At 48.6% G+C, this 18,679-nt stretch overlaps 1 protein-coding gene across 1 annotated transcript in view; it reads left to right on the plus strand.

The window, feature by feature from the left end:
* Positions 1 to 262: 262 nt before the first annotated feature.
* Positions 263 to 18,679, plus strand: part of MAN1B1 (mannosidase alpha class 1B member 1) — a 74,434-nt gene continuing 56,017 nt past the window's right edge. The window contains exon 1 of the mRNA XM_082262529.1: positions 263 to 493. Coding sequence (XP_082118655.1) covers positions 383 to 493 — 111 coding nt within the window. The 5' untranslated portion in view covers positions 263 to 382. The remainder of the gene's footprint in view (positions 494 to 18,679) is intronic.

Raw genomic sequence — 18,679 nt, forward strand, 5'->3', positions numbered from 1 at the left:
AGAAAAACACCTTTTTAATGCTTTTTTTTCTTACGGTTATTGAGAATGTAATAATTCTTTTTCATCCATTATAATATTGAAAACGTGTATTTCCCATCGTTATTATAGCTGTCACCAAGGCTGAGTCAGCACCAAGGTCTAAGTGATGATGAGTGCTGAGGGCGGGTGCCCTTACTAAAGATGGCGGCGCGGGAACTCTGACAGCCCTATCTCGGATTCTCCGAGCCATTGAGCATGCGCAGTGTCCCCCGCGTGGCAGCGCTTGTTTACAGCCAGGGGTAGGCCGCAGCCCCGGGCTGTAGTTCCTGCTCCGCCCTTTCCTCCTTGCTCCTCCTTCCTGGGGGAGGACTGGCATGGGGACCAGATAGAGCATAGCCGGGCCATGTACTCTCCGCAGCGCCGGGACTTTATGTCCGTCACCCTCATTCAACCGGAGGGGCCCGGGGGAGGATACAACAACAGCAAGAGCTGGAGGAGGAAGTCCTGCTGGAGGGTGAGCCAAGGGTTAATGTCATCTGTCACCTCATACCCCACCCTGCCTGTAGGGGGACACAGGAGGAGGGACACTCCTGCCAGGAATCCCCTACTACCTGATCTTCTCACTCACACCTGTAGGGTGTCATCAGAGGAGGGACCCCCAATATCTGCCAGGAACCCCCTACTACCTGATCCCCTCTCACACCTGTAGGGTGTCATCAGAGGAGGGGCCCCCAATATCTGCCAGGGACCCCCAATATCTGCCAGGAACCCCCTACTACCTGATCCCCTCTCACACCTGTAGGGTGTCATCAGAGGAGGGACCCCCAATATCTGCCAGGAACCCCCAACTACCTGATCCCCTCTCACACCTGTAGGGTGTCATCATAGGAGGGACCCCCAATATCTGCCAGGAACCCCCAACTACCTGATCCCCTCTCACACCTGTAGGGTGTCATCAGAGGAGGGACCCCTAATATCTGCCAGGGACCCCCAATATCTGCCAGGAACCCCCTACTACCTGATCCCCTCTCACACCTGTAGGGTGTCATCAGAGGAGGGACCCCCAATATCTGCCAGGGACCCCCAATATCTGCCAGGAACCCCCTACTACCTGATCCCCTCTCACACCTGTAGGGTGTCATCAGAGGAGGGACCCCCAATATCTGCCAGGGACCCCCTACTACCTGATCCCCCCCTCTCACACCTGTAGGGTGTCATCAGAGGAGGGACCCCTAATATGTGGCAGGAACCCCCTACTACCTGATCCCCTCTCACACCTGTAGGGTGTCATCAGAGGAGGGACCCCCAATATCTGCCAGGAACCCCCTACTACCTGATCCCCTCTCACACCTGTAGGGTGTCATCAGAGGAGGGGCCCCCAATATTTGCCAGGAACCCCCTACTACCTGATCCCCTCTCACACCTGTAGGGTGTCATCATAGGAGGGACCCCCAATATCTGCCAGGAACCCCCAACTACCTGATCCCCTCTCACACCTGTAGGGTGTCATCAGAGGAGGGACCCCTAATATCTGCCAGGGACCCCCAATATCTGCCAGGAACCCCCTACTACCTGATCCCCTCTCACACCTGTAGGGTGTCATCATAGGAGGGACCCCCAATATCTGCCAGGAACCCCCAACTACCTGATCCCCTCTCACACCTGTAGGGTGTCATCAGAGGAGGGACCCCTAATATCTGCCAGGGACCCCCAATATCTGCCAGGAACCCCCTACTACCTGATCCCCTCTCACACCTGTAGGGTGTCATCAGAGGAGGGACCCCCAATATCTGCCAGGGACCCCCAATATCTGCCAGGAACCCCCTACTACCTGATCCCCTCTCACACCTGTAGGGTGTCATCAGAGGAGGGACCCCCAATATCTGCCAGGGACCCCCTACTACCTGATCCCCCCCTCTCACACCTGTAGGGTGTCATCAGAGGAGGGACCCCTAATATGTGGCAGGAACCCCCTACTACCTGATCCCCTCTCACACCTGTAGGGTGTCATCATAGGAGGGACCCCCAATATCTGCCAGGAACCCCCAACTACCTGATCCCCTCTCACACCTGTAGGGTGTCATCAGAGGAGGGACCCCTAATATCTGCCAGGGACCCCCAATATCTGCCAGGAACCCCCTACTACCTGATCCCCTCTCACACCTGTAGGGTGTCATCAGAGGAGGGACCCCCAATATCTGCCAGGGACCCCCAATATCTGCCAGGAACCCCCTACTACCTGATCCCCTCTCACACCTGTAGGGTGTCATCAGAGGAGGGACCCCCAATATCTGCCAGGGACCCCCTACTACCTGATCCCCCCCTCTCACACCTGTAGGGTGTCATCAGAGGAGGGACCCCTAATATGTGGCAGGAACCCCCTACTACCTGATCCCCTCTCACACCTGTAGGGTGTCATCAGAGGAGGGACCCCCAATATCTGCCAGGAACCCCCTACTACCTGATCCCCTCTCACACCTGTAGGGTGTCATCAGAGGAGGGGCCCCCAATATTTGCCAGGAACCCCCTACTACCTGATCCCCTCTCACACCTGTAGGGTGTCATCAGAGGAGGGACCCCTAATATCTGCCAGGGACCCCCAATATCTGCCAGGAACCCCCTACTACCTGATCCCCTCTCACACCTGTAGGGTGTCATCAGAGGAGGGACCCCCAATATCTGCCAGGGACCCCCAATATCTGCCAGGAACCCCCTACTACCTGATCCCCTCTCACACCTGTAGGGTGTCATCAGAGGAGGGGCCCCCAATATCTGCCAGGAACCCCCTACTACCTGATCCCCTCTCACACCTGTAGGGTGTCATCAGAGGAGGGGCCCCCAATATTTGCCAGGAACCCCCTACTACCTGATCCCCCCCCCCTCACACCTGTAGGGTGTCATCAGAGGAGGGACCCCCAATATTTGCCAGGAACCCCCTACTACCTGATCCCCCCCCCCTCACACCTGTAGGGTGTCATCAGAGGAGGGACCCCCAATATCTGCCAGGGACCCCCTACAACCTGATCCCCTCCCTGATATGTGGAGTGACACCAGAGAAGCGCCCCCCCCCCCCCCCAATATGTGCCAGGGACCCCCTACTACCTGTGGAGTGACACCAGGGAGGAACCCCACATTTTTGGCAGGAACCCAAACTACCTGATCCTCTTCCACAACAGTAGGGTGACACTAGAGGAGGGACCCTGAATATCTGTCAGGAAATCCCTACTACCCAATCTCTTCCCTCACATGTGGAGTGACACCAGGAGGAACCCTAAATATCTGCCAGGAACCCCCTAGTTCCTTATCCCCTCCCTCACATGTGGAGGGACCCCAAATATGTGCCAGTGACCCCCTACTACCTGATCCCCTCCCTCACATGTGAAGTGACACCAGGAAGGGACTCCAAATATCTTCCAGGGACCCCCTACTACCTGACCCCTCCACCTTCTAACACCAGTAGGATGACACCAGAGGAGGAACCCCGAATATCTGTCAGGGACCCCCTACTACCCGATCCCCTCCCTCACATGTGGAGTGATACCAGGGAGGACCCCCAAATATCTGCCAGGGACCCCCTACTACCTGATCCCCCTCCCTCACATGTAGGCTGACACCAGGGAGGAACCCCAAATATCTGACAGGGACTCTCTACTACCTGATCCCCTCCCCAACATGTGGGCTTACACCAGGCAGGGCCCCCAAATATCTGCCATTAACCCCCTACTACCTGATCCCCTTCCTCACCCGTAGGGTGACACCAGAGGAAGGCCCCCAAATATCTACTAGGAACCCCCTACTACCTGATCCCCCTCCCTAACTTCACATACATTGCACCCCAAACTCCCCAAGGAGGAACCATGGACATCTGCCATGGACCTCCCCACTCCTGGTACCACCATCTGTAGGGAGACAAACATCTGCCAGGGACCCTCCTACTACCTGAGCCCCTCCCCCACCTGGGGACATTTTCTGTAATGACACCCCTAGGTGCATGGACGGAAGGATGTTTGGATTATTGTTTGTGAAGAGGTGACCTTGCCCTTTGATGGGAGAAACCCCATTCTCAGGATGTATTAAATCTTTTATTTTTTTTTTTTCATTTTGCTTTGCTATGCGCGTTAATTTATTGGATCAGCAATATAATAATAATGTAATAATTCATGGCTCTACAGATCAACAGACCGCAGGCGCCATTGCGACCAGAAGCTTCTGCCCGAGTGCTCCACACACCCAGCGCGCTCGCCTCCCCTCCGCTATGTATCCCAGGCTTTGTTTGCCCATCTGCAGGCCTGGGACCAGCATAGCAGGTACCGCCGGGTAAAGGGGGTGGGGGGAGGGAGTCTTCTAGTTGTTGACCTGTGATGTCACTTGGGGGTCCTCGTTGACAGTTTCGGGAAAGAATGTAATGCAGTGCGATTTGCATTCCATTCAGTGGAGCACAGGGGAGACATGCAGGGTCTTTTAGAGGCTCTTTAAAGAGAACCTGTCACCAAAAATTAATCACGTGATTGGGGGGAGGGGAGTTTAAGTAAGAAGAAAAAATGTTTTTTTTTTTTTTTATTGTAAAAAAATAGTTACACCCAAGCATATAATAGGCCCCCCCCCACGTAAACGCACGCGGCAGGGCGCCTACGCCTGAAATAAACATGGATTGTGATACATGTGTTACATATCTCCGCACACGCCGGAATGAGAGCAATAATTCTAGCACCTGACCACCTTCGTAATGCTGACCTGATGACTTGTAGGGGGCTTTTAAATCATCGCCTTTGGAAAATATAGGCTACTGACATGTTTTTAGGTTTGACATGTTTGGTATCTATTTATTCGGTGCAACCTCAGGCTTTATTATTTTTCCTAAAAATTAGATAATTTATTGCATTTTTGTCCCCCCTTAAAAGCAGGGAAAATGTGTTTTTAATTACTGAAAGTTTGTTTTTGCTAGAACTACCCATATTTTATTCTCTAGGGCAGTGATGGGGAACCTTGGCACCCCAGATGTTTTGGAACTACATTTCCCATGATGTTCCGCTACACTTCAGAGTGCATGGGCATCATGGGAAATGTAGTCCCAAAACATCTGGGGTGCCAAGGTTCCCCATCACTGCTCTAGGGTGTCTGCTTTCAGAAAATGTATCATGTAATCTTCAGGCCTAAAATGATTTTCTAAATATGTTCAAAAACGGCTCATGCTTCTGAAAGGGTTAAAGGATAGGTTCACCTTCAGGAACATGTTACATGTAGCACCCGGAAGATTTGTTAGTTAAAAACTTGATCCTAACTTTTTTAGCTGGCTCCTAGAACCGAAGCAAATTTGTCAAGCCCTGTAATATGGGTGCGGGGGTCAAGCCCTGCCCCCATCGCCCTGTGTGAGACTCCTAAACCACTTAAGGACCAGGCCTATTTCTGACACTTGTTTACAAGTTAAAATCATTTTTTTTTTTTTGCTAGAAAATTACTTAGAACCCCCAAACATTATATATAATATATTTTTAGCAGAGACCCTAGAGAATAAAATGGAGATGGTTGTTATATTTTTTTATCACACCGTATTTGCGCAGCGGTCTTACAAGCGCAATATTTTTGGAAAGAATACACTTTTTTTAAATGAAAAAATAAGAAAACAGTAAAGTTAGCTCAATTTTTTCTATAATGTGAAAGATAATGTTAAACCGAGTAAAAAGATACCCAACATGTCATGCTTCATACGCTTGTGTAATGACGACAAACATTGGTACTTAAAAATCCCCATAGGCGACACTTTATAATTTACCAGTTACCAGTTTAGAGTTATTGAGGAGATCTAGGGCTCAAATTATTGCTCTCGCTCCAACGATTATGGCGATACCTCACATGTGTGATTTGAACACCGTTTACATATGTGGGCGTGACTTGAGTATGTGGTTAAAGGGTAAACTTCAGGCACCTAAACTTTTATTTTAAAATATATTAACCACAAAGGAAAAAAATAGCAGTGATATCATCACTGTGCTGTACATAGCCTGAGCGGAGCTGTGGGAGGGGCCCAGCAGGCTGCACCTACTACAAGAGGGGGGCGGAGACAAGACCGGTCACCCTGCACAAGAGGAGAGAGCAGCAGTGACCAGTCTTTATTAGAGGAAACTGCAGCCCAGAGTACAGGAGTTGTGTCAATCCATATTGGTGCACACACAGTGGGTATAGAAAAGAATCCCCCGTCTTTAAAATAATCACATTTTCTTTCTTTGTAGCCTGATATGAAGACACACAGTTTTTGATTTATCCAGTTGTATTTACTCAGTGCAACTTACAACATCCAAGTGAAAGATATAACCCCAACATGTCAGAAAAAAAAAATCAAAAACAGAATCACTGAGTTGGAAAAAGGATCCCCCCCCAAAAAAAAACATGACTTGTAAACTCATTCCGGTGTAGCTAATCACCTTCTCAATGGCACACAAAGCTATTTGACTTTCAACAGTGATCAGCTGTGGCCATTGTGATTAGCTCAGCATGGAAATAATTTTCCTGGAGCATTTCAGTCCCTTCTAAACTTAAAGTGGAACTCCAGGCTCCTTAAGAAAAAAAGTAGGTCAGCAGCCATAAATACTGTAGCTGCTAACTTTTAATATTAGGGCACTTACCTGTCCAGGGATCCCAAGGTGTCTTCACCACCAGCCAATTTCTCCATCGGCTCTCGGGTGCTGCTGTTGCCATTGCTTGTAAGGTAAACCAGCAGTAAAGCCTTGCGGCTTCACAGCCAGCTCCCTACTGCACGCTGTGCTTTGTGAATGGCCCGGCGGTGGGGAAAGGAGGAGGGGGGCTGAACCCCCCGGGTGACCCCGTTCCGCTTTCCTGTCAAAACCATGTACCCGCTCACCCCTTAACCCCAAAAGGTGCCAAATGTGGCACCAGAGGGGGGAGGAGGCAGATAAGCGGAGCTTCCTCTTTTGGGTGGAGCTCTGCTTTAAACACCATTGAAAATCTGCGGAATGGCTTGAAGACTGCAGTCCACAAATGATCATCAAATTTAACTGAACTTGAGCAATTCTGCAAAGAAGAGTGGGCAAATATTGCAAAGTCTAGATGTAAAAAGTTATGGCGCTTTTCCACTGCATGGTACAGCATGGTACGTCTTTGAACGGTTTGGTATGGTTTGGTACGGCGGGGCTTTTCCACTACATGGTACGGCTCGCTTAAACAGTACCCACCTCGGTTGGGGTTCCAAGCGTGCCGTACCGATACCCAAATGTGATGTGTAACATGATATCCCACAGTCCTTTTGGATGCAGCCTCTTGATTGGTCGTCACTACTAGCCACTGATTGGTCAGAGAGAATCGTCACTACATTCGGCAGTAGAGGCGGCGCAACTACATTGTAATCCCACCCACTTACTACTTTATTGGAAAAGCAAACTGAGCCAAGTCGAGCCATGCAGTGCCGAGACGTGCCGACTCGTACCACGCAGTGGAAAAGCAAACTGAGCCGAGTCAAGCCATGCAGTGCCGACTCGTACCACGCAGTGGAAAAGCAAACTGAGCCGAGTCAAGCCATGCAGTGCCGACTCGTACCACGCAGTGGAAAAGCAAACCGAGCCATGCATTGCCGACTCGTACCACGCAGTGGAAAAGCAAACCGAGCCGAGCCATGCAGTGCCGACTCGTACCACGCAGTGGAAAAGCAAACTGAGCCGAGTCGAGCCATGCAGTGCTGACTCGTACTACGCAGTGGAAAAGCAAACTGAGCCGAGTCGAGCCATGCAGTGCCGACTCGTACCACGCAGTGGAAAAGCAAACCGAGCCGAGTCGAGCCATGCAGTGCTGACTCGTACCACGCAGTGGAAAAGCAAACTGAGCCGAGTCGAGCCATGCAGTGCTGACTCGTACCACGCAGTGGAAAAGCAAACTGAGCCGAGTCGAGCCATGCAGTGCCGACTCGTACCACGCAGTGGAAAAGCAAACTGAGCCGAGTCGAGCCATGCAGTGCCGACTCGTACCACGCAGTGGAAAAGCAAACTGAGCCGAGTTGATCCATGCAATGCAGACTCGTACCACGCAGTGGAAAAGCAAACCGAGCCCAGTGGAACCATGCAGTGCCGAGCCTGTACACGCTATTAGTAAAGACATATCCAAATAGGCTAAATTTACATTGAATGCAGCTTTGAAATGTGTGACTTCATCTAAAATTGCACCATTTAAAGCGGCATGTCAATGCGACTTCAGGTGCAACTTGGAAGACATCTGTGCGGCTTCATGCACAGATGTCTATGCAAGTCACACCCAAAATCGCCATCAGTGCAGGAATGACTTTTTCCAATCGTTGTGGCACGGCAACGTTGGTGTCGCACCGATTTGAATAGTGCCATTGCTGGCAATAGGGTGCGACTTGTCTTATGATATGACCTGTCAAATGACAAGTCGCTACTATGTGAATGGATGGTAAAGGCTGTAAGTAAAGCAAAAGGTGGTTCAACAAAATATTGACAAGGGGCACAATCCTTTTTCCAACTCCGTGATTCTGTTTTTGAAGTCCTTTTATTTTTTTCTGACGGTGTTATGTTTCTTGCTTTGGATGTTATAAATTGTAAATACAGCTGGATAAAACAAAAACCTTGTCTGTCTTCATTTCAGGCTGCAAAGCAACAAAATGTGATTAATTCAAAGGGCAGTGGTACTTTTCTATACCCGTTGTATGGGGAGGATATATACAAAGGATACAAAAATCCAACGGACAATATTTATGGCTCATACATAAAAGTGGACCACTAGAATCAGCCTGCAACGTTTTTCTCCTGTTCTAATATATAAAATGTATGAATGTGCGTCCGTCTGCATATATAAACCTGGGATGTGTACATCTGTATTCTCCATGCTGCTATTAATGTCACTGCAGGCTTTTAGTGTACAAGGCATTACATCATGTGTGTGACATGGCCCAGTGTGTAATTTATCCCTCCGGTGGGTTTTCTGGCCCCCGAAGCCCAGGCACAGAAGCAGGGTATTTGCATTGGGGGTATAAAGTTACCTATCAGAGCAGGGAGTCTCAGCAGGGAGGGGATTGCAACATATAGACTATATGATTCATTGCCGGCGTCTGGTAGAAGACAATTCCAGGCTTGTGGTGTTTATCAGGCAGAAGTGGATGTAGCCTATACATTGGCAATGGAGAAGGTAACAAAATTATTGATTTTTAAATCTCTGTTGGGATTTCGTTATTGAAAAGCACTTTTGAATGCCAAAGCAAATGTTGAAAAGAGAACAAAAAAAGTAGTAAATTGACCGCGCTTCCAGTGAACTTTTAACCACTTCAGCCCTGGAGGATTTGGCTGCTCAATGACCAGGCCCTAGTTTGCGATTCAGCACTGCGTTACTTTAACGGACAATTGCGCGGTTGTGCGATGCTGTACCCAAATGAAATTGACGTCCTTTTTTCCCCACAAATAGAGCTTTCTTTTGGTGGTATTTGATCACCTGTGCGATTTTTTATTTTTTTATTTTTTGCGCTATAAACAAAAAAAAAAGAGCGACAATTTTGAAAAAATAACAATATTTTTCACATTTCTTTTATATGAAATTCTCAAAAAAAAAAAGTAAAAATCAAAATTTTTTTAACATTTTAGGCCAATTTGTTTTCTGCTATATATTTTTGGTAAAAAAAAATCGCAATAAGCGTATTTTGATTTGTTAGTGCAAAAGTTATTGCGTTTACTAACTACGGGAAAGATTTATGTAATTTTTTTTTTTTTTTTTTAAACTAGTAATGGCAGCGATCTGCGTTTTTTTTTTTTTTTTTTTTTTTTTTTTGTGGGACCGCGACATTGCGGCAGACAGATCGGACCCCTGACTGACATTTTTGACACTTTTGGGGGGTACCAGTGACCTTAATACAGTAATCGGTGCTAAACATATGCACTGTTACTGTAAAAATGACACTGGCAGGGAAGGGGTTAACTTTACTTGTGATCAAGGGGTTAAGTGTGTCCCTAGGGGCGTGATTCTAACTGTCAAGGGGCTTGGCTAGTAACCACAGAGACATGCGATCCTATATAGCAGGATTGCATAACCTCTGTGCTTACTTCAGGGAAAATGACAGACGGCTGTGTTTACATCAGCCATCATTCTTTCTCCCTCTGCTGCGGGAGGTCGCGAGTGGCCGGCGGCCATCGGAGCCACCGGTCACATGCGCTGGCTCCCCAGGTAACGAGCAAGGGTGGGAGCGTGCCCCCACAGTCTCGTGGGCGAGCGACGTAGGTCTACATCGCTTTGCCTGTAAGCGGCAGAGTGCCGCAGTAAATGTACGGTGGGCAGGGCGGAAGTGGTTAAACCAAAAAAATATATATATACATACATACATACACAGTGTGTGTGTGTATATAATATAATATAATATATATATATATATACACACACACACACACACTGCTCAAAAGTCTCACTGTTTGTTACAAACAACACAATCCTAAGAATATTCGATCTTCCTCAAGACCCTTAAATCTAAGAAATCACCCGTAGATATGTGGGTCCCTTCTCCCCCGACATTCACATGCACAGAACACTCACCAGATAGGTTTGACCACCATTACAGGTAGTCAAAATCAGCATAAATGGTATTTTTATAAGAATCCAGAAGAGCCTATCAAAATGGGTACGCATTCTCGAGGTACGATGTAGATGGAAAAAAGAGATTGGACCAAACAATTTATTTAAATCAATTAAAAGTTGCACTTATCACAAATGAATTGTTCTCAGGCATTAAAAAGCAGGGGACGCGGTTCCAAACAGCGGAAGTGGCGTGTCACGTCTTTGTCCCACCCTACACGGTTCGTCAGCACGTGTCTGATGTCATCAGGGGCCAAATGATCGTGCACATCACTTTATTTATTTATGTGTATATAAATAGAGTGAAGTGATGCAGCGCCACTGATCCCAATATAGTGCAAATAGCAATAAAATGTGTGCAAAATGTGCAAGGTATACCCAAAGTGCTATAAAAATCCAAATTTACATAATTCCTAAATAAATCAATATAAAGTACTCCCATCAATAATCAATGTATGATTTGCATACATATATCAAGAAATTTAGCAAATGAGTGAATACTATTAGATGTCTTGCGTGACCACTTCAAATAAACAAAAACCACAAGTGTTATGTGAAAAAGTCCATGAAAAGGAGGATAAAGTGCTAGGTGCTTATCCGGTGACGGGAGTATGGATGGTATATATCGCTGTTAATCATTACAAGCATACAGTCTCTTTAATGACCATAAAGTGAACATGTGCCGAAGTGGATGCTGTAGGTGCTCGTGATCCCGCAACCAATAATAAATGGTCTCTCACCTTCGGTTTTGACCCGTGTTTCACCACTGGGTCAAATTTGCGCTATATATCCTTAGGGAGGTATGCCAGGTCATGTCACCCAATCCGGAAATCCTTGGACACTGTGCAGGCTGATATATGACTCTGTCTCCCAGTAAGTATTCCAGGTCTCAGCATAGGTCAGAGAATAAAAGGAATAGGGAAATCTAATGCTCTCTGTTTATATGTTTTATTGAAAAGTAAAACAAGAGTACACTCACATAAAACTGCACATTAGCTGTGCGGGCTGGAGAAGGCACTGTGTTGTAGTAGAAAGACACAGGAAGCTCTCCTGTGGTTCTGCCGGGTCTCATTCGTCTGGAGTCCCCGCCCCCTAGACGCATGTCATCATGCACTCTACGTCAATAGTGACCAATAGCGTACTCTCACTCACAGGTACATCCTTTAAAATGTTAATTAGATGCTTACTATCCCGAAAGAATGAGGGATATTCCCATACCAATGGTTGCAGTTTTCTTCTTTTGAATTTTGGGCACTTGATATATAACAGGTAATCTGGAGGCATCGGGAACAAAGTATCTGGTCTCCTTTTTTGATAAAACTCCTTCCTCATGGGCTAGTTTAACCATACTTTTAAGTTTAGATCTCAATAAATTTGTTGGATTTTCCTTCAGTTTTTTGTATATAATTTGGTCACCTACTAACCTAGCCAATTCCTTGTTGTAATCCAGTTTATTTAGGACCACAATGCCCCCCCCCCCCCCATCTTGTCAGCAATCCTTATAACTATGTCTTTCCTCCTTTTCCAACGTTTTTATACCTTTTTGTAAATTCCTTTTTCTCTTTCGTTCATTGACGGACAAAGCTCTTGATCTTCATGACCATTGGGTTATACTGCCTCTACAGGAGTAGGACACTAGGCAGAAAAATAATCTGGCTACTCTTTTTTTTTTTTCTGCCTAGTCAGGAGTAAGGACCTAGTTCCTTGCTGGGATCTCTGGTCCTGGCAATGTTTTTCTTTTCAGATACAAATTTTTCTCCTGTTATTTTTCCTGGGAGATCTGCAGTCAACTGCCGGACTGGGCGATGGGCTGATTAATCTAGATCCAGTGGTCACCCCAGTCTGGCCAGTGAGCGCGTGCAGTCCTCCGCTCCACGCTAGGTGAGGTCACATACGACCAGGTCTTGACCCGAGTCGCAGCGTTCCTCCTGGCTGAGAGCCCCCCCCATTTCAATGGAGAGGAGGTTCTGTCTGAAGTGGTGCCCATCTGGTTCCTGGTATGGTGAGTAGCTGTCCTCTCCCCTGGAGGGTTTTGGGGTGGATGTGAGCCTCTCTTTGGGATGGTCGGACCTCCCTTTTCCCCTCCTTTCTGTCAGGCACACCCCATAATCTTGCCCCCCATCCTACCCCCCCCCCCCCTCCACTTATGCTTGGGCTGTGCGGGTGGTCTTGTCCACCTCCTGGGGTGGGGACAGGGCACTATGGTGGCGATGAGGGCCAGGGGGGTGCGCTGCTGGTGACCGGACGATTGGCTGTGTGTGTGTGTGGGGTGGGGTTGTACCTGGTGGGACTCCTGCCAGGGCCCCCCATCCTGCCTGGGCTTGTCCTTGAGGCTTTGGGATCCCTCCTGGGTCCCTGGAAGCCTCGTGGTGCCGCAATTTTGCTGTAGCCTGTGTATCTATGCACTGCGGTCATGTTTGTGTAGTCCAGCGGCCATTTTGAGGTGGTTTGCCATTGAAAATCGCAGCGCCCTTGACAGTGGAGCTTTGTGGGCGGTGATTTTGGTGGTGGGCGCCCCTCCTCATCCCCTGGTGCTGACTCCTGGATCTTTTCACTTTCTGATCGCGGCACAGATTATCCTGGTGGCTGCGGGTGCCTTTTTCTGCTGGGTGGCGAGTCTGGTGGGGTTCTCTCCCTCTCTGCTGAGGATTGCTTGGTGCTTTGTGCCTGGCGACCCAGGTGGTGCTGCCAGCGTGCAAAAAGCGCCTCCTGCCTTATCTGTTTCATCAGATCCTGAATCTGATTCGGCGTGGATCACCCTGCTGGGTCTTCGAACATCCGGCCGGAATCCTCAGATAGTGAGGATGATTCCTCCACTTCTGCAACGGCGCACAAAAAGGCGCTGGTGGAAGCACTGATTGTATCTGTGCTTTAGACCTTGAAGATGGAGGACGCAGCTGTGATGGAGGCACAGGTTCCTTTTGGCACTCACGAGCCATCTAGAGCGGCAAATGTGTTTCCTTTCCCTGCCTATTTTGACAGTATTGTTGCTAAAGTGTGGGGGCAATAGCGTCCCCTTGGGTTCCCTAAGCGATTTACTATTCGTTACCCCCTATGGGGAGTCCCTTTATTAAGAAGTGGACTGTTCCACAGGTGGTGGACCCTCCAGTTTCCTGATTGAACAAGGCAACCATGATTCCGGTTGAAGAGTCCCCAGCCTTTAAGAATCTGGCTGACAGGAAGGCAGAGGCTGTGGCCCGCAATATGTACACCCTGGCTGGTTCGGCATTGAGTTCGATATTCACCATTGTCCTGGTGTTGTGAAGCTTTTATGCTGTGACCTGGAGGGAGAACAGTCCACCCCCCCCACCACCAGCTGGTCCAGGGGCTGCAGTTTCTGTGATGCCTTTTTGGATGCGGGTCCCCTAGAGGCTCGGCTCTCTGTTTTGGCAGTGGTCATTCAGCGTGTCTTTTGGCTTAAATGCTGGTCTGCGGACCACACTTCTAAAAAGGCCTTGACTGATCTCCCCTTTCAAGGGGATTACCTGTTTAGGGGCTACCCTAGATGTCCTCATTAAAGGTCTCACAGGGCAAAAGAGTACTTTTCTTTCGCAGGCTACTAGATGCACGGATCCCCGTTGTAAACGTTGGCCCTCCTTGGCTCATAGGAAGTTTTTTCGTTCCTCAGGGTCAACTGACAAGGGCTCGAAGCCTTTCAGGGCCTCCTCTGGAAGATCCAAACGAGCCTAGTATGGCAAGCCGAGAGCGGGCTTCTCCAGACCCATGGACAAGGCTCCTTCAGCATGAATGTGCGCCCTCACCCGTTTTAGGAGTGGGAGGAACGTCTTCTCTGGTTTCCCGACCCGTGGATTTCCCTGGTACCAGACAAGTGGGTCCACAAAGTCATTCGGTCTAACTACAAGATTGAATTTCGCTCTTGTCCCCTGGCAAGGTTCTTTCCTTCCAACTTGCGTTTGTCCCTGTACCGCTTGCAGAGTCTGTTTGGGACAGTACAAGACCTGTTACTTCAAAGAGTGATTGTCCCGGTCCCGGCTTCAGAACGTTTGCAGGGTTTATACTCAAACCTGTTTACAGTTCCCAGGAAGGAAGGAAAGGTGCGTCCAATCCTGGACCTCAAGACAACTGCTTTGTGCGGGTGCAGAATTCAGAATGGAGACCAGCTGTGGGAGAAGGGCATTATCAGTTTGTGACGTTACCCTTTGGTCTCGCCCTTGCTCCTCAGGTTTTCACTAAAGTGTTGGCCCCCATTGTTAGCATTGTTACGCCAACGGAGGATCGCGGTACTGGCCTACTTGGACGACCTCCTTCTGCGAGCGGAGTCTCCTGCTCTGGTGGAAAACCTGGAAATCGCCATATGAACTCTGTGGAGTTTGGCTGGATTCTGAATTTTCAGAAGTCTGCTCTGGTTCCGTCCACAAAGCTAGAATATCTGGGTCTGACTGTGGACTCGGCCTTAGCCAGAGTGCTCCTTCCTCTGGACAAACTCCAGAAATTGCACACTGCAATTCGTCTCCTGCTGTCCAGCAGATGGTCATCCCTCCGGACTTGCATGTGGTTGCTGGGCCTGATGGCGTCTAACTTCGAGGCGGTCCTGTTTGCACAGTTTCATACGAGGTCCCTGCAAAGGGAGATTCTGGCCAAATGGGACAAGACTCTGCAGTCTCTAGACAATCAAATCCGGCTGAGTCGGGGAACGAAGGAGTCCCTGATATGGTGGCTTCGCTCTCCGAAGCTTTGGTTGGGCAAATCCTTCCTCCCCTTGTATTGGACAGTGGTCACCATGGATGCCAGCCTGTCCAGCTCGGAAGGTGTCCTCTGCAAAAATTCTGCTCAGGGGATCTGGACACTGGAAGAGTCCAGACTACTGATCAGTGTCTTGGAACTCCGAACTATCAGACTCTGCATGGACCATTGGACGGTTTGTCTTCGGGGATTCAATCAGACAATGACACTACCGTGTTTTATGTCAATCACCAAGGGTGCACAAGGTGTCCTGGTGGCTCTGGAGGTAGCTGGCATTCTAAGGTGGGCAGAATGGTTCGTTCTAGCCCTCTCCACCGTACACATTTTGGGGTGGAAACCTGGCAAGTAGATTACCTCAGTGGGCAGGCATTGGACCAAGGGGAGTGGTCCCTTCACCCGGAGGTGTTTCATCAGTTGTGTCTCCGGTGGGGCATCCCCGAGGTGGATCTGTTGGCTTCTCAGCTCAACAGAAAGGTGCAGAGGTTTGTGGCTTGGTCACGGCATCCTCTGGCAGACATGCTGGTGGCCCAGTGGGGCCAGTCTCATCTAATTTACGCCTTCTCTCCTCTCAAGCTACTGGCAAGACTTCTACGCAGATCGAGGCAGGAGGGATTCTGGTCATCTTAGTGGCTCTGGACTGGCCTCGCTGGGCTTCGTACGCTGATCTGGTGTGGCTGGTCGTGACGTTCCTTGGAAGCTTCCTCTCAGGGAGACTGCTGTCCAAGTGACCAATCTTCCATCCTGCTTTACAGTAGCTGGCTTTGACGGCTTGGCTGTTGAATGCCAGGTGCTGATGGATCGAGGTTTATCTGAGCCAGTGACTCTAATGCTGTTAAAAGCAAGGAAATCTACTTCTAGGAAGATCTACCATCGTACGTGGTGTGTGTCTCTTGAAGTTCATCTTCGTTCCATCTCGATGGCTTGGATCTTGACCTTCTTTCAACGGGCGGGGGGGGTTGAACAGAAATTGGCCTTGAGTACCATCAAGGGCCAGGTGTCAGCTTTGGCAGTCTTCTTCCAATGACCCTTAGCCACACACTCCCTGGTGTGTACCTTTTTTTCTTCAGGGGGTCTGACATTTGGTTCCTCCAGTGCAGACTCCGTTGCAGCCTTGGGACCTCAATTTGGTGCTTTCGGTCCTCCAGAAGCCTCCCTTTGAGAACCTTCAGGAGATTCCCTTGCTTATGCTGTCTCAGAAGATGGCTTTTTTGGTGGCTATCACCTCTGCGCTCAGGGTGTCGGAACTGGTGGCGTTATCCTGTGGTTCACCTTACTTAGTGATTCATAGAGATAAGGTGGTTCTTCGTCCCTGTCTGTCGTTCCTCCCAAAGGTTGCCTCTGATTTTCATTTGAATAAAGACATTGTGTTGACTTACCTGTGTCCCAGGCCAAAACATCTGAAGGAAATTGCCTTGCATGCCTTGGATGTGGTCCGGGCAGTTAGGGTGTACCTGGCAGCTACGGAGTCTTTTAGGAAGTTGAAACTCACTATGTATCACGGATGGACCTCTGAAAGAGTTGCCTGCTTCCTTTGCAATCATTTTCCAGATGAATCGGACAGACAGTTATTCAGGCCTATTCTATCAGGGGTCAGGTTCCTCCTTTCCCTGTCAAGGCGCACTCAACTCGGGCACTTAGTGCCTCCTGGTCCTTCCGTCATTGGCGTTAGTGACGCAGGTTTGTAAGGCGGCCACCCTTTAAAGTTCTTTAAAGTGGATGTGTTGGCATCTGTGGATGCTTCTTTTGGCCACAAGGTTTTGCAGGCTGCTGTTTAGAGGACCTGGTCCTCTTTGAGGGTGTATTGTTAGGTACGCGCCAGTTGTTTTTGTTTGAGCTCCTGTTGCCTGGTTAGCTACAGTTCAGCCTTGGGATTTTTTTTGTTCCCACCCCTTATTTTTAACACTGCTTAAGGGCATTCCAATGGTCATTATAAAATGGGATTTTTTGATATACCGTAAAATCCATTTCTCTGATGTTCATTGATGGACACAGCACCCACCCCTCTGTGGAGTTGTAATTCTTCTGACACTGCTTGTAACAAAACTGAATAACTATAGCAGAGAGAGGGAGTATACCCCCTGGGACTGCCCATAGGTGTAGCCAGATTCTTTTTCTGCCTAGTGTCCTACTCCTGCAGGAGGCAGTATAACCCAATGGTTATGAAGATCAGGAGCTGTGTCCATCAATGAACATCAGAGAAATGGATTTTAGGGCAAGTCAAAAATCCTTTTCTAAACTTCTTGCCATTACTCATTCTAATATCCTGTTTCATTGTTCAGATGTTGAAAAGAAGTGATCAAGATGCCTCTGAACTTCCCAGAAGCACTTTAGCCAAAACTACCTGCAGGCTTCACTGTCGGTTTTCCTTACTTAAAATGATGGCGCCTGCACCCAAGCTGATTGATGTATCGACTCGGGGTGCCGACATCGCGGGATCCCTGGACAGGTAAGTATCCTTATATTCAAAGTCAGCAGCTACAGTATTTGTAGCTGCTGACTTTAATTTTTTTTCTCCAGACAGGTGCTCCTCTTTAACCACTTGCCGACCGCCGCACGACTATCTACGGCGGCGGTCAGCCCCTCACAGGCAAAGTGACATAGGGCTACGTCACTAGCTTGTGAGGGTCTAGGGAGCGAGCGCGCGCCGCCTAAGGCGCGCTCCCGCTCCAACGTGGTCACGGACCCATCCCCCCCCCCCCCCCCCCCCGGCGCGTGTGACCGGCGGACCCGATGCGATCGGCGGGGGAGAGGGAGAAAGTCAGGCAGCTTGAGTAAACAAGCTGCCTGTCATTCTCCCCTCTGTATGAGAGATATGTAGATCCGTTGATCACTCTGCATACAGCTGAAAACCACAGCCAATCACAGTTAGAATCGCGCCCCTAGGGACACACACAGCCTCTCCCTCTCAAATAAAGTTAACCCCTTCACTACCAGTGTATTTTTACAGTAACAGTGCATATATATAGCACTGATTACTGTAGAAATGTCACTGGTAACCCCAAAAATGTCAGTCAAGGGTCCGATCTGTCTGCCGCAATGTCGCAGTACCGCAAAAAAATCGCAGATCGCCGCCATTACGCGTTAAAAAAAAAAACAACAAAAATTACAAAAATCTTTCCCTTAGTTAGTAAACGCAATAACTTTTGCGCAAACCAATCAAAATACGCTTTTTGCGTTTTTTTTTTTTTTTTTACCAAACATAGGTAGCATAAAACAAATTGGCCGAAAATGTTAAAAAATTTAGATTTTTACATTTTTTTGGGGGAAATTTCATATAAAAAAAAGTGAAAAATATTGCTATTTTTGCAAAATTTACGCTCTTTTTTTTGTTTATAGCGCGTGATCAAAAAATCGCACAGGTGATCAAATACCGCCAAAAGAAAGCTCTGTTTGTGGGAAAAAAAAGGATGCCAAATTC

Source organism: Pelophylax lessonae (assembly GCF_965119305.1).
Source record: "Pelophylax lessonae genome assembly, chromosome: 7".
Classification (NCBI taxonomy): domain Eukaryota; kingdom Metazoa; phylum Chordata; class Amphibia; order Anura; family Ranidae; genus Pelophylax; species Pelophylax lessonae.